This window comes from Onychomys torridus, chromosome 2 (assembly GCF_903995425.1).
Source record: "Onychomys torridus chromosome 2, mOncTor1.1, whole genome shotgun sequence".
NCBI classification, from domain to species: domain Eukaryota; kingdom Metazoa; phylum Chordata; class Mammalia; order Rodentia; family Cricetidae; genus Onychomys; species Onychomys torridus.
The window spans coordinates 99,695,851-99,719,350 of record NC_050444.1 but is presented as its reverse complement, the minus strand read 5'-3'; the positions used below and the strand labels follow the sequence as shown (position 1 = coordinate 99,719,350).

At 37.9% G+C, this 23,500-nt stretch overlaps 1 protein-coding gene across 5 annotated transcripts in view; it reads left to right on the top strand.

The window, feature by feature from the left end:
• The window catches only part of Nfib (nuclear factor I B), a 216,241-nt gene extending 194,968 nt beyond the window's left edge, over window positions 1-21,273 (top strand). For 3 of the 5 annotated variants that reach the window (XM_036179267.1, XM_036179266.1, XM_036179270.1), the window contains 2 exons: window positions 7,108-7,196; window positions 19,691-21,273. In XM_036179267.1, the coding sequence (XP_036035160.1) occupies window positions 7,108-7,196; window positions 19,691-19,820 (219 nt within the window). In that variant the 3' untranslated portion in view covers window positions 19,821-21,273. The remainder of the gene's footprint in view (window positions 1-7,107; window positions 7,197-19,690) is intronic. The other 2 variants (XM_036179269.1, XM_036179271.1) reach the window with 1 other exon arrangement.
• The last annotated feature ends 2,227 nt before the right edge of the window (window positions 21,274-23,500 follow it).

The window sequence follows — 23,500 nt, the reverse complement described above, 5'->3', positions numbered from 1 at the left end:
AATTCAGGAAGGTTCACGTAAAGCAAACTTGTCATAAATACCAGTCCTCCCTGTGAAGTACAGGACTTGCCTGTGTCACCTGTCCCAGTTGTGGGTGTTGTTCAAGGCCTGGCACTGGTCTGGCTTTGGGATCCTTGACTGATTTAATGCATTGGCCATTGGCACAGGAGAAATCTTAGAACGTCAACAGGTGCTTCACTCTGCTTTTAACTTCTCTCTTGGGAAATGGTGCGGTGGCTTGAAGAACTCTGGGATCCTGCTTTAGCAAATGGGGCTCCGCTCTCTACTGCCAAATGCCTTATCTTGATTTGGAACACTTTCAGAATGCTGGGGACACCTTCTCTGACCTCCCTTTCTCCCTGCCTCTCACACCCCTTGCACACATTCCTTTCCAGTGGCACTGAAGCAATCCTACCTTCCAAATTATATTTACCTGAAAGTAAACGGGCACTATCTAGCAAAATGTTAGATTTTTACTTAGCAGGGATAGGAATTATTTTATAATCCAGTCTAATAATTTTAATGTAAATGGGTATGATGAGAAAACTCAGTTAAATTAACACCAGTTCCTTCTTGATGTGCTAAGGTTCTAAAGTTTACCGTTTTGAGGACTAATTGCTATCATAGGAAGTTTAGTAATTAAAAATAATGTAGCTTATTTATCATCAATTACAGTTTGGTGAAACATTGCTACCCCAGCAGAAACCTTTAGTAGTCATCAATACCACAAAATTAATTGTAAATTGGAGCTAAGAGTCTATGGTTAAGAAACTTCCTGTATAGAGCTATAAGAGACCACACCATACAAACCAGCTGGTTACACCCTGACTCTGGATACAGACTGGAAATTGTAGGTAGAATGAATAGGAAGTTGCTTTGCCTTCCTTAAATGAGACAGTTTAGTCAAGTAAGCTCTCATTGTAAGAAGTAAGTAAGGCTTGTTCTCACAGTCTCAAAGTGATGTCCTGACTATCTGCTATCTGAGACCAGAGCCGTTGGCTGAGTGCCCTGTCACTTACAGTGTGGGTTTTATTTATGCCTGAGCTGCAGCAGTTATATCTCCTGTGACTGTGCAACACTGTTATTTCAAGTTCAGTTATCGACTAGTTATGCTGAAATATTCTCAACACTTTTCTGGGTAGAATTTGAAAGTACTTTTCATTACGCTGAAGATTTCTGTTACATAAATTAGCTTTTGAAGAAATTGCCTCTGTAGGATTTCTTTTTTCTTAAAAAAAAAAAAAATAAGATGTGAAGTGAAATCCTCTTATGATATTTGTCCTGGCAAATGACAAAGCCAAAGCTTGGAACATAAAAACTATTGAAAAGGCAGTCATTAGAAGCAAGCATTTGGAAAAGGACATAAGTGGACGACCAGCAAGCTTCCCAGTAAAGCCAGGAAGCAGGCTATCAACACTCAGGCCATTCTCATTGTGGCTGTTATCATAATTGACAGCATGACGCAAAAGCCTAGCACAGGACTTCTGGGTAGATATGTTAATGGTAAGAGGTCACTTTTCACATATGCCTGCTGAAAAGGAAACACATTTAAAGGAAGTTTTTGTCAAACTAATGGCTATGCAAATGTTTAGCTTTGGGGCTAGTTTTGAAATTGAAAAAAAAAAATCCTTCCATCATCTGTCTTTTATTATTAATTCCTTTATTTGCTTTTTCTGGTTATCAAAGACAGGGTTCTAGATATACTATTCAAATTAATGTCAGCGTAAAATTATGTTTAATGCAACCTTAAACTCTAATCAATAAAAACACAAGGGAAACTGTCCTCTTTCCTGAAGCAAAAAGCTGTCTGAGGGAAGAATTCTTACAACAGCAACCTTCTGGGCTGCATGTGGAGATAGGCAAGAGACAGTGAGAGGCAGGAGGGGGAGAGTGACAGACACCATGGAGTGGTGGTGACAACCAAGGTTGAGAAGTCAGGAGTTTGGCTTTGGCCTTGAGATGAGAACAGGTGTGTCTAACTTCGGCCAAGTCTTGAAAGGGAAAAAGGTCACATTGTTCCCAGCATTCCTAGCTCCCTCAAGTTCCATAGGGGTGAGCAGTTTCATTGAAAGAAAAGGACTCTTTATTTTCCAAACCTTCATGTCTGACTTAGTGATTTTGTTTAAGTTCGTGGACTATTCATACCCATTTAACTTTCTTTCGTTAAGCATGACTTCACAAAATGACAGAGTGACTGTAAGGTACCAAGATGGCTTTGAGTTGTCTTTTGGACAGTTTGGTTGTGGCCATTTTCCCTCTTCGCTAAGGTTCTGCAGCATCCATTCACAGTTTATTACAGTTGCTCCATGAGTAATAGTGAATAGAAGAAATGTTTACCCATCCAAGCAGTAAGGGGAGAGCATGAACTCTCACGTGCTGATTCTTTTTATGCATCTCCATTGCCCACCTCCCCCAGTCTGTTTCCCTGAGCTATCAGGAGAAATGGGGAAACTCAAGAGAATGTAAAACATAGAATTCAAGATACTCCCTTGAGGGTCTTGTAAAGGTAAAGTGAAGAGGTCAATTTGCTCACATTGGTTGTTCAGTTTACATTTTGTGGTTTATTGGTTCATTTGACTGCCATTGTCATCATGGCAGACTGTTAGTAAACTGCCTGTTTGCTGAATCTAGCAAAGTGGGTCGGTCACTTTGCTTAGTTTTATTTTTTTTCCCCAAATTTTATGCATTTAATAACTAAAGTTGCCAGGCGGCGGTGGTGGTGGTGGCGGCGGCAGCACACGTTTTTAATCGCAGCAGTATGGAGGCAGAGGTAAGCAGGACTCTGTGAGTTTGAGGCCAGCCTGGTCTACAGAGGGAGTTCCAGGACAGCCAGGGCTGTTACACAGAGAAACCCAGACTCAAAAAACCAAAATAAACAAACAAACAAACAAACTGAAAACCTCAAGTCCTCTTGTATAACCAATGAAGGGCCTTCATCTGAGTGTACAAACTTGACTTTAAGGCTATATTGATTCTCTATGGCTGTCAGCAACTTAACATACTTATTTATGTGTAGTATCTTAGGTATTTCCACTTAGGTGTTTCTGCTCATGCAGAGTATTTATTTTAATTACGTAGTTAATTGAGAATCCTGCCTGTCATTGGACTCATTCACTATGTAATAGCAGATGACCTAGAGCTTCTGATCCTCCTGCCTCCACCTTCCAAGTGCTAGAAGTAAAAGTATGCACCACCACACTTGATTTTCTGTGGCATTAGGACCAGGGACCAAAACCAGGGCTTTGTGCACACTGGGCAAGTACTCTAACTGAGCTATGTCCCAGCCTTCTTGTGCAGAGATTTGAAAGAAACCAGATGGTTCCCTTCTTGGCTTTTTTTTTTTTTTTTTTTTTTTTTTTGACACAATCTCATCTGAATTGTGCCAGGCACCAGGTTCCCTTCCAAAGGAGGAGCTGCAGTCTGAGAGGACAGGCAGGTCCTAGCCTTCACCTCTTTTTTTAGTAGTTTACAGTTGTTTTATTTGACCCCTATGCTCATTGCTTTGTGGGTTGGGCCCATTTCTTCCATTTCTTGTTTCTTCTTGGAACTCTGGGCACAATGCATTTAACATCTTGATTTTGTAGACAGTCTTCTTTCATTTTGATAGGTTCATATAAATTAAATAAATCGGCATGTGACTGTATTTTGTACAGATATGCATATGGTTAAGTCTGACATTCAGGATATAAGAAAACTAGGAGCCAGCCCTTCTTCTACACAATCACATGGCACTAACAGACTGGGTTTCTAAACTCATTTACTTGTGGTCTTTTAAGCTTGACTGCTATGGGACGAGAGGCCACCTCTTATTTTGTAAAGTAAGATACTTGGAAAATATAAGAGAGATGAAAGACCTATTTATGCACCAGTGAAAATCCAGCTTTAAAATTTGACTAGAAGTAACTGACAGTTGAATTTGTTTGTTTGTTTGTTTGTTTGTTTCTTGGTTTTGTTTTTGTTTTTTTGTTTTGTTTTGTTTTTTTGAGATAGGGTTTCTCTGTGTAGTTTTGGTGCCTGTCCTGGAACTCATTCTGTAGACCAGGCTGGCCTTGAACTTATAGAGATCCAGCTGCTTCTGCCTCCCAAGTGCTGGGATTAAAGGCATACCCCACCACTGCCTGTCTGACAGTTAAATTTTTTTTATCTCTGACCTTTTTTCAGAACAATGGCTAGACTGTCAGTACCCCAAATTTAAAAATGCTTATTACTTATTATTAAAAAATCTATTTTAATAGAAAATGAGATTGTGTTTAACATCTTGAATTATAATAATAAATTGTCTCATATGTTCTTCTAAAGAAGCTTGAACATACTTAGTTTGAGTCTGCCAGTATGAAAAAAGCTGTCCTGAATTTGCTTGGTCCAAGAATGTCTTGGTTAAGTAAGATGCTTAAGAACTGGTTTTCTTAGACATTCCTGCTAGGGAAATCTTTGGTGAATAATAGCTGATTTTTATTTTAGTTATTTATTGGTTTCCCTTATCTACACTCTTTAAATTTTCACTTTATTAGATAGTTTATTAGTCCAAAGGTAGTTAAGAAAAAAAATAATACTAAAAAGCAAGAGAAATGCTCTTGCTGAAGTAACTTGGTTCAAGTGAGTGATAATAGAGAAGCCAGCACAGATACTTGTCTCCTTAGATGCTTTGAAAGTGTCAGGCAGTGCTGGTACATAATGTGGACAAATAAAATTGAAATAACATTTTATACATTTTCATTAATGAATGAAAATTAATTCAATTGTACTTAGTGTCTTACCAACTTTGGCATTAAACTTTGTTAAATACAATCTTTGATTATTTTGTATATATTTAAGCATTTTTTCTGTTTTAGATAAAATATACAAATGCTTATATAAGTGGAAGTAAATAGCTAGTTTGGTTTAAGCTCTTTGAAAGTATATGTAGGAAAAAAATTTTAAAATTATGTTGATTTTAATGTTCAGGATAAAGCCAAAGATTGCCCACTTGAAATTTTTAAGGATTATTAAAGGGAAAAAAGCCACTGACATGTAACTTGCCATATTTACATAACATCCACCCAGGAAGACAGTAGTGTCTCAGCTTTGTCTGAGACAGTCCATGAGTGGTACTCGGGGTCATATGGTTTTGTGCAGAAAGGCTGTATCTGTAGCTTAGAGTTGGTTGTGGTATGCCGGGACATTCATTTCACTTCCTAAAATGCTAACCTGACTCAAAACTGGCATTCACTGGTGAAAGTGGATCAGTGGGTGGCTCCTGAAGTAACCACATATGGTCAAGCCCCTTTCTTTCAAGACTCATAGTTTGAAATGTGCCCCCACTTACTTTGGATGATAAACAGTGTAGCCTAGCACATTGAGTTTCTGTTTAGAAGGCCCTCTCAGAGAACTCACACATGCACACACATGTGCACATACACACACACACACACACACACACACACACACACACGAGAGAGAGAGAGAGAGAGAGAGAGAGAGAGAGAGAGAGAGAGAGAGAGAGAACAACCCAAATCCTGCACTACTGAATAGTCCTGTATCCCAGTCTCCTGGAGGCTGAGGACAATAAGTCCAAGGCCAGTCTGAGTTACATAGTGAAATCCTGTGTATCCACCCCTCCCAATGTGTCCCTTCAAAAACAAATCTCACAATGTTGCTTCTCATACACTATAGACTAAACACATTTTCTTCTTTGAAATAGCAGGAATATGTCATCTGTTTAAAAATGAATAGGTATATAGTTTTCTTCTTTGTATGAATATTATGGCCTGTTTTCAGAAGACCCACTTTCCTTTCTGTTTACTTTCTGATTTATGACTTCTCTACAGCATCCAGCTGAACGGACTCCACCCACCCAGCCGTCTCTATATCGTTCTCTTTCTCTGTCTACCCTAGGGGACTTTTCCCAATTCTTTAGAAAACTAGTTTTACTTTAAATATTGAAGTAATTTAAATGCACCTTCAAAACTTTAGATAAAAGCTATCATTCTGAAACCTCATGATCGCTTTTAGGCTGTGAAGAAACCAGAGTCTGAGGGGGAACAGCCCACTTTTTAAAGCACTGTGTTTGGGGGACATAGTTAAAGTAATTTGTCCCAAGTTTAAAGGCTTTTTGGCTCTAGTCACCATCTAGAAACTCTCGTAGGAGAGGCAATCCAGGTTAGTGTGTTCAGCAAGGCAATGTCTTTTCAATGCGTGATGCAGTGAATTTACAGCTCGGCTCTCTAAAGGTTAAAATCCATGATTTTCTAGTGTGTGTCCCCTCTGTCTCCCTCAATGCCAGATAAGTTTACTTTCTTAAGCATAAAAATAAGCAATATATCTTTTCAATAAATCTGCTAGCACTGTAGGGCAGCTGTTAACCAAACAGGGCTGGATAGGATTCCTGGGAAGTGTCCCGAAGAGCCGATGCTCCAATCTGGGGAGAATTTGTCTTAGGCCCTGTTCAGAGCATTCTCCACCTTCTTTACATGCAGGGAAGCATTTACAGTGCCACGCCTCTGAATTTTACATAAAACTCAAGCTCATTTTTGACTCTTTCTGAACAATGCCACTTTAGGTAAAGTGTAATTTGTACCATAAGGAGAGGAAGCCTTCCAGCTTCTCTACCTGTTAGGGTCAATGCAGGGCGGGGCCTTTCTCCTCTAAACTGCATGTCTTCTGTTTTGCAAACTGCATGCTTTACCAATATTGATTATTCTACTCTGTATAGATGATTTGGTATGTCGCATAGAAAAAAAAACGCATTTTTATTTCCTTTCTAAAATAATCTCTATTGAACATTATTAACGTTTTCTTTTATTTCAGCTCAATTTATACTCTAATACTGGCTAATTGTTATGTTCTAAGCACTTGTTTCTCTGTATGCTTTAATTAATAGAGAAGCATATTGCAATAACTTTTTTTCTAAGGAAAAGTCTCGAAATTTGCTTTATAGAGTAAGATTTTTTTTTCTTTTTGGTTTTTTGTTTGTTTTGTTTTTAATTTTGTCTGTTTGTTTTCTTTAAGTTGCCTCTTGGGAAAGTAAGGGTATTGCCATGTTCAGTACTAGTTTGCATGTGTTCATTTAAATACTAAAAACTGTAGTACTGCTCGATCCATATCTGACTGCTAGGTTTCAATTGACAGCTGAGGATTTGTGACTGGACCATGAATCAAAACGGCAGGCATTTATACCCCAGTACCAGTGAGGATACATTGGGAATTACTTGGCAAAGGTAACATTTTAATTATTTCCAACCCTACACTTACACCTAAAAATTACATGACCTAAAGTGTTTGTTTTTAATTAGTTGTACAGAAAATATGTTAAAAGTCTAGTTGTTTGGCTATATACCATTCCTGTCCCCCTCCCCATCTCTCCCCTTAATTCCTATCTAGATGCAACATCAGATTAATCCGGGACTGTGGCATATGTTAACTGATCATTGGAATTTCTCAATACTGTCAAATGTTTGGGACAATTTATAACATTTTTGGTGGGAGTGGGAGGAGTGTAATGTGACATTTAGATTTAAGGGCCTGAAAATGAAATCATCGGTTTAGGCAAGATTTTTCTACTACCTGAGGATAAAATATTGGTTTTTCTACATTATATGCATTTTCTCATTTCAACTCTTTCCTGCTAACTCTAAGCCTTTTTAATATCATTTCTTCCTCTTTCAGTGGGAAAAGACTAGAAGTTTCAGGTCAATTGGTTCAGCTGTTACTCACAGAGCCAATAAATTTTAGAGTGGGAAGATTATTCGATTCTGTAGTAAAAGAAGACATTTTGTTTAATTTTTAGTTTTAATTTCTGTTTGCAGACTGATGTAATTAACTTTATTAGGTTGGCTAAGAATATTATTTGAAAATAGTTTTGATATTATCTTATGTTCTGGTTTTGAAAAAATACTTACAAGGTAGTTGTTATCTTTTCAAAGCAGTTTGTGTGTAGTAAATAATTTATGGTAAAATATATATTAAACATAAAGATGAACAACAGAGAATAATGTAATCCCTGGAGTTTCCTGAAAATCAAGCCAACCCAGTTTTTCCCCTTGCTCTGGTGGTCAGCGTTCCCTTTGCAGTGTCTGTGTGAAGCCAGGGGTTGAGATGTCACTTATAAAAGGGATGTTTGATTCCGTAGTGGGTGATGGGCCCTGCTGTGGGCTGCAAGAGTCAAACATCTCCATTTTCTTAGAGAAAAACTAAAAAGGCTATCTAGATTTTGCTTTTTTGAATTAAAAATTTAGATTTATTCAGCCAGGCAATGGTGACATATACCTTCAATCCCAGCAATCATGAGGCAGAGGCAGGTGGATCTCTATGAGTTCAAGGCCAGCCTGATATACAGAGCTAGTTCCAGGGCAGCCAGGCCTACACAAGGAAACCCTGTCTTGAAAAACAAAACAAACAAAAAAATTAGATTTACTCATTTTATATGTGAGTGTTTTGCCTGCATGTGTATGTGCACCACGTGCATACTTGGTGCCTGCGGAGAATAGAAGAAGGCATTTGATTCTCTGCAGCTGGAGTTAAGGGTGGTTGGGAGCCACCAGGTTGGTGCTGGAAACTGAACCTCAGTCCTCAACAAGAACAACAAGTACTCTTAACTAATCAGCCATCTCCAACCCTGCATTCAGTTTTTAAAATTCCATGACATTTAATTAATTTAACAGTTAAGTGATTACAATATGACTTTCCCCATGTTGAGATATTGGTAGGAATAATCATCTCTAAAAAAAAAAAATCTATTGGGATGTTCTTCCTCAAGAAGTTTATATTGGTAGAAAAAAAAAAAAAAACTATATGATACATACTTAAAAATAGAAGATAAACTCAGTGGAAGTATCTTATTTAAATAGTCTCCAAGATTAATGGTACTTAATTAAATTGAATGAAAGTGTCTTAAGAGTCTGAATTAGTAAGCTATTTAAAGTTAATTTAAATAGATTTGATAACACAATGTTTGCATTAGTTTATTAAGTAACAATCCTATATTCCATGCTTTGCCCATCAGCAGAATGGCCTGTGTTCACAAGGACAACAGATTAGATGGAAGATATTTATGTTTCTAAATGTGACTCTGGCTGTCAGAACTTCCTAATCAGTAGATTTTTGTTATACACACACGCACAGATGTGTATGCACAAATATGTTTGTACCTAGAGACAATCCATGGAGACTCTAGATAGACTGTAGGAAAACAAGCTTTTAGAACTGCTTTCTTTGGTTGGGATTGTGTTTGTTGACACCTGGGTTGTCCTCACCTGCTTTCATTCCTGCTTGGAACAGTTGCCCTTTTGAGGTGCTTCCATGTCAAATACAGCTTGTTTGGGGGGCTGAAAATGGCAGGGAGCTATGTGCCTCCTACTCACGCTGGAGATCAGCTTGCCACATCCCACCCCAGCTCAGAAACTTACTCAGGTGCCAAAGCTGACTGTTCGGCGGGGTTTTCACAGACCTTCCAGGTTACAATCCTGAAGGTGTTTTCTTGCTTTGACCTTAGTGTTTTGTGAGGTAGGTGTGTGTGTGTGTGTGTGTGTGTGTGTGTGTGTGTGTGTGTGTGTATGTGTGTTGCACATGTGTAAACTCACAAGCGACGGGCTTACTCACATCTGGAGAAAATGAAATTTCCTGCCTAAGTAAATGGTTAGTTACTGGAGTTGATACAGAATAAGATACTGAAGGCCTGCTTCCACTTCAGTCCAGGTAGATTTGCCTTCTGGGAAGATGTTAGGTGATGGATTGCTCTAGCTAGGTACTGCTGTATTTCTTCTTTGCCCTCCGCCATGCACAAGTTCTATGGTTTTTGCACTCGGGAGTCATATGGGTATAAACACATCCAGCAGTTCTTGCTGATAGCTTGCTTTCGTGAGACCCTAGGCAGACTTTTGCTGTACTTTCCAATATGAAAGAACAGCATAATTGAATAAAAAAGAGCTGAAGGACAATCTAAGAATAATGTAAACATAAGTTATTTTAAAACACTGGACGGGTGCTTTATGCAAAAGAGGAACTGGATTTATTATTTCATTCTCCCTCTCCCCCTTCACCCCTCTAAGAAAACGCAAAGCCACAAGTGAGTGGTTGTATGTGTCTGATGGCTTATATAAACATAGAAGAAGCCTTCAGATGGCTAAAATAAACATGCGCGTGTTACTGAAGGATATGTTTACACAAACCATTTGCTCAGCCCCTGAAATAATGAATAAATGAAGATTTTACTGAAATAATTGAAGGGTTTTTTTTTTTTTTTTTTTTTTTTTTTTTTTTTTTGGTTTCTGCTTATGCCATAATTGAATGGCACCAGAGACGTTTATCAGCGATTTGCCATGGTACATGTGTTCCCGGTTCCTTTCTATGAGTTGAATACTTCATCCTGTCATTACTTTACACATGTTTTTGTAAGAAATTGTCGTTTATTACTGCAATTCCAGAGAGTTTCTTGATTTCCCAAGAGAAGTTTAGCAGCCAGTAAAGGTTATTTGGATCTGGCTGGTCAGGAGAAAGGGTAAAATGATCGGGTATTAGTGAGCATTTCAGGTTCCATAGTTACTGTGGAAAACTGCTTACCAATTTCCCTCCCATATACATACTGTCTTCTTTATGAAATGTATTCTCTCTGTCAAAAGACTAAAATATAAAAGCTTAAGAATAATTTTTAATAGGTTGCAAACTATGTGTTCACATATGTATGTTTACGTATACAGATTTGTGGCATGTGTGATAAAGGGATGTGCGCACTCCTGTCCTTATGTAGAATTAAATTAACTTTTATTTCAGCATTATACTTGGACCATCCCTGCACATCTCCCAGGCTAACATTTCCTGCTCAGGGGTTCTTATCTTAAAACAGAGCTGCAGTCTGTCAGCTAGGTTATTCCTGCAGTTCCCGGAGGGGAGCTGGATTCCCATCCCTGAATCTCCTTTTCAGCTATTAGCTCTTGAGTGGGTTCGGACTGTTCAAATTTTTATACACCATTCTGGGTCCCTAGCACCACTCTGGGACTCACAGTAGAAATGCTGATAAGATAAATGCATGGGAGAATCTGAGGTTCAAGACAAAGAATTCTGGAAGGCAAAGCGGCAGGTGACCAGTGTTTGGTCACAGGACAGCTAGCTGCTGCTGTTCTTTGCATTTCTCAGTCTCTTGAAAGCAGCGACTTTCCTTTCTCATCAATATTACTTGCACCTGTTAGGAAAGCAAAGCTCAAGCCGTTAACATTTTTTAAGAATGATCTGAAATGGTTTTTACAAAAACACAATGTCTCTGATCTGGCTGTTGAGAGCTGTTTCAGGACTTGTGCTTTTCACCTACCTTTCTCCATGTATAAAGAAAGATTTGTCCCACTGGACGTTTCCTTTTTATCTAGACAAACTCTTCAGAACACTTCCTAAGAAATTAATTGTATTCCAGCCAGACTTGCACGCTGCCATCCCACAGGAAATGGGTCAGCAATCCATTAAGATGCCATTAGATAATCTAATTTGGAACTTAATCTCTAAATTAACCATGCTCCATACTTGAGGCATACTTGAGAGAAAGAAAAAAAAGTTTACGTTTGAATCGATAGGGGCGCCGAAGCGTGAAGAAGGCTGTTTGTTTTTTCTGTAGCTGTGGTCACGTCTCAAGCCGTCTGGTAACCAGGAGAAACCAGACATGATGTAATTCCAGATTGAACTTGAACTTCAGGGACTTAGGATGGAGGAACAATGGGCCATAGGAATCAGTAATGTCCATTTTCCACATGATTATGTCTGGAGCTCTCCGTCAACCTTTCTGGATGGACAGTGTGACCAAAACGAGATGATCCAGGGACAAGATGTTAGAGGAAAGAGAACAACTTTCTCCATGGTATTTTCAGAACAGCACTGCAGATTCCATCAGGATTAGAGAAGTTCCCTCCCGCTCTGCAGTAAAGCAGTGGCCTGTTCAGAGCACTCTTTGTTCGCCTAGGTAGGACAAACTTAATCTTCCGTTTCCTGTCAGATGGATTTTGGCAGCAGAGCCGGAGAGGGAGGAGCAGGATTCAGAACATTCTCAAATGCAAACCTTACTGATTAACCCTTTGCAGCTAAAGGAAGTGTGGTGCTTAACGCCAGTCTTGTTTGAAGATGGTTTATGCAAAGCACCGTGTAAACACACACATTCTCTGTTGAGGAAGTCAGCTGCATTGGCCCACACACCATCCCTTTACTGTTGAGGTCCTGGAGCTAGGACTAGGTGTGTTGTGATTTGGCTCACAGTTAAATAATAGAGCCTAGAACTGAATATGTTTTATAGGAAATGTAATGTTGTAGTAGAAAAGCTAAAAGCCTATTGAATTTCAACACAGTAAATAATATCAATAAACATGTCACATATGCAGAAAGTGAGTTTTCTCTCCCTCATTCACTTTGTTTTAGGAGTTCTCTGCACATGTGAACACAGTGAAAGGCCTAACATCCTAAGTTTAATTCTTAACTGTTTATCATCTTTCTTCTGAATTCTGATATAAACATGACCTCTCCTTTAGAGGCAAATCTGTAAAAATAATACTAGGTTTTGCTTTTAAATAAAAATCATTTGTGGAAGAGTCTCCTGGCTTCTGTACAAAGCTCACATTTATCTTTCATTTAGTATGCCTTTGGTGATCCTTGCTGTGAAAGGCACTATTTCGGAGTACCATTTTTGTAGGGAAATGTCTGCAGTTGAAGAATCACTTATGCAAATAGGAGGAGCAGCAACCCTTGGAACAATAGCATTGAAAGGAGCCCAGGGCTGGAGAGGAATACAGACTAGAGAAAGGCTGGAAATCAACATGTGGGCTGCCCGTGGCATGGTCTGTGGGAGGAGGTCAAATGACTACAGTTAGTCTATGATTCCACGTCCCACAGCTTCATAAGTTGATATCGGTATGCACGTGTGTCCTCTAGTTAATTCATAATTAATCATCTTCAGACTTCTCTATCATATGGTTTTTAGCTCTAAAATATGAACAAGGTCAAATCAAGCTGCTTTTTAAATTTTGCTTAATTTGATTGATTAAGGGGAAGAATTTTCTTTTAAATCCTACTTACATTTAAATATAAGCAAATAAGTTTTTGTGACTTTTAAATATATGGGTTCCCTGGTTGAAGGGTCTTCTAGGGTCATGTGTAGAAGTGTCTATACTAAAAGAGCTAAGTGTGGTAATGATCTTGTTCACCCTCCAGCTGCAGTGTTCCCATATAAAGTCACTATTGCTTGCTCTCTTTATTAGATTAAATACTACACTGCCATGTGCCATTTTTTAACTTGGAAAATGCTCTCACTTGTGCATGCTAAAGTGAACCCTCAATCTAGCATACGCCAGAAGCAAAGCCATTGGAAACAATTGAATATAAACCAGTGAGGTTTGACAGCCTACTGTTCGATGTTATTTTCAAAAGTGTGGCTCCCCAAGGATTAACAATAAAGAAGGCTATTTACCTACTTAGTTAAGAAATAAATACATTTCTCTTTCATTACTATGAAGTGCTATTGCTTGCAGTTAGGATCATTCCATGAGCCACCTGCAGTTTATGATATTTGGTGTTTCCCAGAGAGCCCACAGGGGTCCTTTGCAGAGCAGGTAAGAGCTAGCCAGGGAGCTTTCTGATGTAGACTATTACAAATAGTGATAATCATTAGAAATCATCTTGCATGCAAATAGCATCATTCAGATGGTGATAATGATCATTAAAAATGGGCAAAATAAATCAAAGAAACCTAGGACCTGTATAAAGCATGTAGTGTATTTCACATTCAGTCTGTCCTCATTTAAAACAGGGCTGAAAAGCAACTAGCGTTGGATCAATAAATTACAGTTACTCATGTGGAAGTTGGACTCAAGAACTATTATTCTTGTTCAGGAGTTCTAGTGCTTCTAAGTGTTGGCCGTAAGCCACTGAATATCTTATGTAATTCACCTGCAGTAGAAATATAGGAACAACAATTTGAAATGTTTTTCACACAGAGAGCTGAGGTAAAGTGTAAGAATGTGGTATTTCAGGACTACAGTACTGTGGTTAAGATCCAGGCTTCTGCAGCCCAATAGCTGTGAACAGTTTGGGTAAGACTTCAGGCTTCAGTTTCTTCATCCATAAGCTAAGCATGCATGTTTGTTGTTAGGATCAAAAACATTAAAGTAGGTCAGTCATGTAGACCAATGTCTGGCAAATTACTCATGCCATGTAAGTGCTATTGATTAGATGCCCTGTTCTTTGTTCTAATGTTTTAATAGACTCAACTTGAAACATGCTCATTTATTCCTTCCACTGATGTGAGTGAATTGTTTTTCACAAGACAATGTGTAGCCTTTGAATTTTATGGAAGCAAGGAGGTAGTTGAGATGCCACATGTTGTTATCTATACAGTATGGTATATCTAGACAGCCTAATGTTTTTAGACATGTTTTCATTTTAGTAGAAAATACTTTGCTATGTGTTTTGGAAGAAACACTAAAACCAGCATTAATAATTTGTCAATGAAATTATTGTTTGGCCAAAAGAATAACAAGTGATACCTGAAATTGGTGCAAAGGAATTGGAGGTAAATTTTTCTAAATTATTACGTGGCCCTCATGCTTCCCGTGCTATTGTGTGTTTTACCATCCTCTGTTAACAATATGGCCACTGGTGTGGTTGGACTTTGTATATATCTCCTGAATCTTTTCTCTTACTTGTATTTCTTAAGGTTCTTAAAAGAGTACCTACAATCTTTGAAGTAAATGTAGTATATAAATTAAATGGCCAACCTTATGATTCCCCTAGAAAATATTAGTATAATGAGAAAGCTGGCATTATATGACCTAACAGTTGGAATGTCTAATTCATAATGAAATGAGCATCAATTAGTAATACATGTATTGAGGCATTCTTCAAACACCTCTCATTATTTTAGTGCCCTAAGACTAATAGGTGAAGCTTTTTGCTTTGGATCCTGCTTTAACTTAATGACTTCATCCATGTTTATTTATCATCCTGTAGTTCTAGTTGGTTATTGTGCTAAAAAGCCAAAGAACCAATCACTTTTGGCCTTAAAGGCACAGTCACAGGATGAATAACTTTTTTAAATGACCAACAGATGTTGCTTTGGCACCCACTGCAATTTTTTTCCTCTTTCATTGAAAGAGAAGAAATCTATTTACCCCTTTAGTGGAACAACCACAGTTTATCCAGATTTAAGAAATACATATAGAGTGAGTTTTAAAGGTATGGTCTACCACATCTTTGGGCTCTATTATAGAGTATTTCTCAAGTTTCTTGACTGTTTCAAGCCATATTCCCTCTTAGCTTTCACTATATTGTTACCTGGGGACTATTGTTGCTTCCTGAAAGACAGATGTTGAGAATTTGAGGTTCTTGTCTCTGACAAAGCCTCTGCTCACTCAGTGTACCAGTCCCTTTGTCAACACTGACTTGGTTCTGACAGTTTGGGTAGCATATGGCAAATTCTTTGACTCCTAAAGCAAATACATTTGCCTTAAGAAAATTTTGTTGTAAAAGTTCTTGCCAAGGTTGGACCACCATGTCACTTTGTAGGAAGGCGATATATCATAGTGAAATGGCCATGGGATGCAGACAGAATTGTTAACATCTGAGAGCTATGTGGGAGAGGTTGGTCTTAGCTCCTTTACCCATGAGAGGGAATAATAGTGGCCATTTCAAGAACTAAAACACCAAAGATGGCACCTTCTGTTCACTTTGGATCATTTCTAATTCTGAAACAGTGCCTTAAATGATTCGTTGAGTTTCTTCAATAAAGACTAGACTCCAGTGTAAAAGGAATCAAGGCCATCACTCCCTGACTATCTTCTAAGTCAAAGGCTTATGTCTTCCCTGTTGGGGAGAGTCAGTTTACACAGATGGTCACAGTAAAGTGAATATATTCTCCAAGATATCCAACATTTTGTTTCTCAAATTTGGATTGAGTTCTTGTGTGTTCTGTGTACGGTATCTCATCATGCATGCCATCAGAATGAGCTGTGTTTTGTTTTATGATGGTGCCAAAATCTTTTGATTTGAACCTTTTGTCCATCATTTTTCACACTTGTTTTCTTTTCTTACTACTTTTATTTCCAGTGGGTATGGGCAGCAAATGTTTTCTAAATATATGTCATCAGGTGTCAGTCAGATTCATCTTTAGTTTATCTAAAGGTGATTTGACATTGGAAAATCTAATGATAATAAAGTAAATACAAGCTTAAAACTATGCATTGGTTTTGAATATTTCGGAAATCCTTTCAGTTATATAGTGAAACTCTTACTAGTCAAACTATAGATTTTTTTAATTGAACATAAAATAATTCATATAATTTTCACTTCCCCATGAATGAAAACCAAGACATATTTTATGAATGCCCAATCTACCTATATGAATGTGCGGGTGTGGATATTGGCATTCATTTGGGAGTCACAGCGTGATGGTGCTTGTGCATTTTCAGTGAAGAACTATGAGAATTTAGGTGTTGTATTTTTTTAATTTGTGAAATAGTTTGGTTTAGCATTTAACATTGTTATATAGGCACTGAGTTACTTTTATCAGTTTTCCCCACTATGGGAATTGCTGTGAAAGCTCTAAAGAATGTTCCTTATAGCTCTGAACTTAACCCATGGATTGGTGATAAGAGGCTTGTAAAACTAAGATCTGGAGTCTGCATAGTGTTCCCATTTGAGATTGATTCTCCCCTAAAGATTCATAAACAGTATCGACAAATATACTCCACTCTTCAGTGTTGGTATGGCCATCATGTAGGTCAGGAGATTCAGAAGGATTAACTAAACAGTTAAATTAAATTTGTTACACATTCTTCAGCATGAATCCTCTGTATGTGATGAGCAGCCATTTGGTCAGGATGCTTAACTTTTCTCCAAGTACTTGGTAGATTTGTCTTTTTAGGTGCCACACTTCTTTTTCAATACACTCTCTCCAAAGCATACAATCTCTAGATGACTCTGTGGAGCTCATCTATTTGGGGATTCTTGTTGATTTCACAAGGTGGCTTGCTGTTGATGCTGTATTTTATTGCCAGGGATTATCTATTGAGCTAAATGGTTTGCTTTTGACACATGCTGTTTACTTTTAGGTTAAAAATAATAGATGTCTATTTTGTAATTTGCCTCATTGTTAAGAAACAATCTCATCTAAGGCCAGACTCTATAAGTATAGATAAGACTGTGCCATTTTTTTCCTGTGGCGTTCACCTTTCAGTCAGTAAGATAATTGCAGATAACAGATGATTATGATATGATATAATAAATGCTGTAATAGGACTATGTACAGAGTGCAGTGAAGCACAGTTGAGGTGGAAATAAGTTTCTTGGCACATTATGTAACATTGTTCCAGTCAATGCTACAAGTACAGAAATAATTCTGAAGATGTGTGTAGGAAGAGAGAAAATATGTAAAAAAACAGTCAAGTCTCTCAGAAAAGATTTCAGTAAAAATATACAGTCTTTAGAGTTAGGGTAATTCATCAACTAAGGAAGATATGTAAGTTGGTGTGTTATTTTTTTCTGCATAAACTTGGTATGGAGTATCTCAATTTTAAAATCAGAGATACTCAGATGGCAATGTGTTTATAAATATACATAATCAAGGTTAACTCTTTTTAAAAATAGTTGAGTATGAGTTCAAGCCATTGATTTATTTGTCCCAAATTTTGTAACGTATCTGCCTTATGCTAGACGGTATACTAAATGATTAGCAAAGTAAAAGTCAAGTTTTGCTGCTGCTGATCTGGTCATCTAGTCATAAAACCCTTGAGAAAAAGGTCACTGGTTTCTTTTCTGTTGAAGCATTGCTGGACAATATATACCTAGACAGGTAGAAATAAGCCATGTTTTATATTCAGATATCTGCAGAGTAAAAAATGTTATGTATCTGGGTTTTTAAATCCAAAATTGTTACTTTGTGCTCTTGTCATGATATTTTTTATACCTTTAAGAGTCAAACAGATAGGCATGTCTAGATTTCTAACTACAATAATAGAATCCATCTCATCTATGATTCCAATAGTAGAGAATACTAAATAAAATTTGAAACATGGAGATTAAGCCACACCAGACCATTGCTCAACCAGGAGCACAATTGTCTGTGTGATATTTCCCTGGTACAATCATGCAGCCACTCTGTGGCTGACATTACCTCTAAGTTGAATATCAATACAAATAATGCAGCAGATTAGGTATAGCCCAAAATGTCTGGGTTGGATGTTTGTGGTGCTGTAAATCAGGCATTCCTTTTCTCCATATGAAACTTTTATGAGAAATTATGCCAGAAGCAACTGAAGAAGTTGTTTTCAACCTTGTTTATAAATCCCAAGGCCATAGGCTGATGGGCGCACAGCTGATTGGTAAGACAGGACTGCTGTCTTAGGTCACCCCCCTTCTCTTTCAGGTCTTAAGTGTGCTATCATTCCTGGCGGTAAAGTTCAGAAATGCTCAGGTCTCTGTTGCCAGTAATGTGAAGAAAAGTGAATTGAAAGGAAAGCTTTGGTTCTATCTAAGGGACAGTATGGGGAGAGCAGAAACGCCCGAGAGACCCCAGCAGCCCTCTGCACTGCACTCTCCACAATGGGCTTCTGCATGGAATGCAACAAATTGGGCTCCATGTAGTCCAGGATAGACACCATTTAATTGTCTATAAGTTTTCAGTTATGTTTGATAACTAGGTGTTTCAAATTGCATAATATATTGGACTTGCCTGAAAATGTATTATTTTCTCATGAGAGAAAAGGATATATATATATACATTTTTAAACTTATGTAACCTAGTAGGCAGATAAACCCATCTTACTCAGAATGTTTTATGAATTAAAGATTAAACACAATTAATGTATCCAGCTGATGGGGGAATGTCTTTCTGTGTACTGTGAAAATATGTTGCTCTGATTGGCCGATAAATAAAGCCATTTGGCCTATGGCAAGGCAGCTTAGAGGCAGGTGAAAAATCCAAGCAGATAGAGAGGAAGGAGAAAGACATAGCAGGGGAGACGCTGCCAGCCACCGCTATGAGAAGCAAGATGTAAAAGTATTGGTAAGCCACAAGCCATGTGACAAAGTATGGATTTATAGAAATGGGTTAATCTAAGATATAAGAACTAGATAGCAAGAAGTCTGCCATGGCCATAATTTAAAAATAATATTAGCCTGTGTTTATTGGAGTCCTAGCAACTGCAGGACTGGCAGGTGAGAGAGATTTGTCCTGACCACAGGCCAGGTGAGACGCAGGAAAACTTTAAGCTAATTCTAGCAAACTACAATAGTCTGGTATCACTAGAAATTTCTGCTTTTCTTTTTCTTCATCTGAGCAATAAAAATCATACTTCATTTATTACATTGAAGTATATCAGATATTTAAAAAAGAATGTCCTTAATCAGCTAGAGTTCAACAGATGTGAATGTATCCTATTTCATGTTTTTCTGCATCTTAGGTCTTTTCATGAAAGCAAGAGATCATATAGATTATATATCTGTATGATGTATATAATTTAGAAGTTATTGCATGTAGCATATTTATGTACAATATGTGTAACTTAGCACAGTTAACGCATGCTGTTCATTTTTAAATCTTATTAAAATTTTAATTTAAGAACTTAAAATATGGTAGTTATAATTTGATACATTTAGAGTTTATAATCTATGCTTATAATGTAACTGGAGATTTTAACATCACGTTTTTCTTTTTTTTCTTCCTTTCCTGCTCCCCTTCTCCTCTCCACAGTCCTGGTACCTGGGCTAGCTTGGTTCCTTTCCAAGTGTCAAATAGGACACCCATCTTACCGGCAAATGTCCAAAATTATGGTTTGAACATAATTGGAGAACCTTTCCTTCAGGCGGAGACAAGCAACTGAGGGAAAAGAGACACACCCACAGTGTAAGAAAATTAGGGAGAAAAACAAAAACAAAACACACTCAAAGCAAAGGAAGAGAAGACGACTGGACAGAAGGGAGGAGGAGAGAAACGGAAGGAGGAAGACAGTAGACCAGCATTGCAGCACTTACAATCACTAATTCCCTTAAGGTTGAAACTCTGATGACACGAAAGGGTCGATGATCTCTCACTGATGTTAGACTGCAGCCCTGCAACGTAGCCTTTGTTACATGAAGTCCGCTGGGAAATAGATGTTCTGTCTCTATGACAATATATTTTAACTGACTTTCTAGATGCCTTAATATTTGCATGATAAGCTAGTTTTCTTGGTTAGTATTCTTGTTGTTTACGCATGGAGTCACTATTCCTGGTTATCTCACCAACGAAGGCTAGAATTCCTGGTTATCTCACCAACGAAGGCTAGAAGGCGGCGTCAGAGGTGCTGGGGACAGAGCCATGAGCCAGTCATTTTATAAGCACTCTGATTTCTAAAAGTTAAAAAAATATATATATATATAAAATCTCTGTAGCCTTTAGTTATCCATACAGATTTATTAAATTTTGGCCCTTAACCCAGCCTTTTCCAGTGTGTAACCCAGTTTGAAATCTCAAAAAAGAAAAAAAAAATGAAAAATAGGAAAAAAAAAAAAAAGGTTTGAACTCAAAGGCTCTATGGAAGAAATGCCTCTATGTGGGTAAAGTGTTACCTCTGCATGCAACAGTAAAAATTAATATAATATTTTCCCCACAAAAGAAACACTTAACAGAGGCAAGTGCAATTTATAAATTTATATCTAAAGGGGAATCGTGATTATAAGTCCTTCAGCCCTTGGACTCTAAATTGAGGGGATTAAAAAGAATTTAAAATAATTTTGAGTGAATTTATTTTCCCCTCAGTTTTTGAGGGCATTTAAAAAGGCATTAAATCAAGACAAATCGTGTGCTTGAACAGAAAAAAGGAAGTGAATGAAAACACAGCACTTAGGATGGCTTAGCTGCGGCCTCCTCGGAGGTAGAATTATTTATTTAAAATTACTGGTTGCATCAAGAACCCATAGGGTGTACAAGTGGTTCTATAAAATCTGCATCGTAGAGACAAAGAGGCAGGTAAATCCATGTCACAAGGGTGAAGCTTCCAGTGTACAGGCTGGGAACGCCAGGGCATAGGGTAGGAAAACACACTCTTCAGAGAAGTGCCATCAGGGTGCTGGAAACGTGCATGGTGCTCTCAGACATTAGCCTTGTTCAACACATTTCTCGTATTGACAGATTCATAGTGTGCATGGGCAGACACATGTTGCCTCTATGTCTCTTAAAATTTTAATTAAAAGTACTCTTTCCAGTAATCCTAATTTGCACGAAGATATAATGTCCACATTACGTGCCTTGCCTTGAAATCTAAAAAAACAAAAGACAAAAAAAAAAAAAAAAACCACAAAAGTGACATCACTACACTTGTTTTGCTGCATTTATTATCGTTTTAAATCTTTACCATTTTTATGACAAAATATTTTGTACTCCAGACGAAGAAAAAAAATGTGTGACATCATGGATTTTTTAGACAGTTACACCTTTATCTCACATTTATAAAGCATATCATGGCTGTGTATAGTTGCCGCTTAAAAAATTGTAATCGACCAGCAATATTTTCAGTATTTTGGTGTTTTTTCTATTAACCTTTCATGTTTTTCATCTTCCAATTAATATTTGGGGGGAGGGGTTTCAAAATTTATACGAATTATGCAATACCAAGTTTTGCCTATGTAGGTAGTGCTTTTAGCTGTATTGGTTATTATAGGTAAGTACACAGATTTAAAAAGAATAATGTATGCTTTTTTGTTTGTTGTTTATTTGTTTGTTTGTTTTAATTGACCAAAGTGGGTACTGCTATTTTTGCAGTGTGATGAGGTCCTTTTGTGTACTGAGAGATGGACAGGGGATTTTTTTAATATACATACATATATATATATATATATATATATATATATATATATATATATATGTGTGTATATATTCTGGGGTTGGGTGGGAGGATTTCTAACACTTTACAGTGTAGCTGTGAAGCAGTACTCCCTGAGATGGGCCTGGGCTGCAAAGCGACTGTTCTGCCTACTGTGACAAACTTCAACTTACACAGGTCCCCCCCCTTCCCCACCTGGGGTGCAGGCTGAACTCATTTCTGGTTTTCCAGCTAAGGAAACGGGGAGGAAAAGGAAGCACAGCAAAGCCTCCCAGAGGCAGACTTAGAAGAACTGCCCTGTCTTATTTCATTTGTCGTTGATCGTTTTTTCCTGAAAGTTCAAAATCCACAGTGGAAAGTGAGCCTGTCTCATATTTGGCAAAGACATTTCTTGATGTGCCCACATAGCAGATGTTGGCTGTTTCACACTTTTGAGTTTAACACAGGAATAAGCTTTCTTCTAACAAACACACTCACCCGTCTGGAGGGAGGGTTCCCTGTTCCTTCCCGGCTCCACTTCGTTTTATTAATGACAGGATATGATGTTCCTGTGACTTGCTACTTCAAGTGGATGGCAGTGCAATTGGGATTTTGTTTTTCGACATCCGGAAAGTTGACTAGAGAGAGGGTTACTCTTATTGAATGTATTTGGACTGATAGATTAAAATCCAAGTTCAGTTTTTAAAGAACAAAATAAGTAAATCCTTTTATTTTACCTGCCCTTGTAAACTGAAAACTAAAGCAGAGAGAAATATAGACTTTTAAGCAATTAATTTTCCTGTGGATGAATTAAGACTGATTGATAATGATGGGAGGGACTACTTTTTAAGGGATGGTACTTCAAATATGTATTTGAGTTAATTTCCCCTGAGGGCTAGATGTAAATGGAAGCCAATTTTATTTTGTCTTCCCCAACCTGGCCCTATTGAGTGTTTTCATTACTTCAAGGAGATCTTTCAGAATTAGCACCACACACAGTAGGTTGTCATGAGGCTCTCCTGACCCCATGCCATGGCCTAATAAAATAAATTGTCAATTGTACACATAGCAGATCACTTCACAATGAGTACTTTTAGAACAATGCTCATAGGCCTGAGAATTGTATCTGACTAGTCCATTTAGTTTGATGTCCAAATGCTGGATATCACAGTGGGATTCTGGGGCACAGGTTCCAAGGAAGTCCCACTGTATCTGTGATACTTACTCTGCAGATAACAAAAACACTCAGCCAAACTCTTTATGTATTTCTGACCTATTTGGTGAAGAATGCAACCTTACAGGACACAGTATTCTTTCCAGGCAGACTCCTTTCCTTATTGCCAGTGAATGAACAATTCTTGCTAAACAACATGGCACACTGTGGCATCCCTGCCTGCCTCTTGGGGACAGGGGCCTGGGGCAAGTGTTCCTTCTTTTTCTAAGTAATTTTTCCTTCTTTCCTTTTGAGATAAACTTATTAAAAAGCACTACTATAGATAATCTCAAATCCACTTTTAGTCTCCTATTTTTCTTTCTTAAACCAGGAAGTATATTCTGACGAAGGGCCCCCCTTTTGCAGGTCTTGCACACGCCTTCCTTACCCAGACTGCAGAGCTTCAGGATGGTGAAGGTCACCCAAGGGCATCTGTAGAGGGTGGTGTCTCCAGCCACCAGCTCGTGGCACTCACTGCCCAGCCTTTGTTGGATTGCTTTGCAGCCCA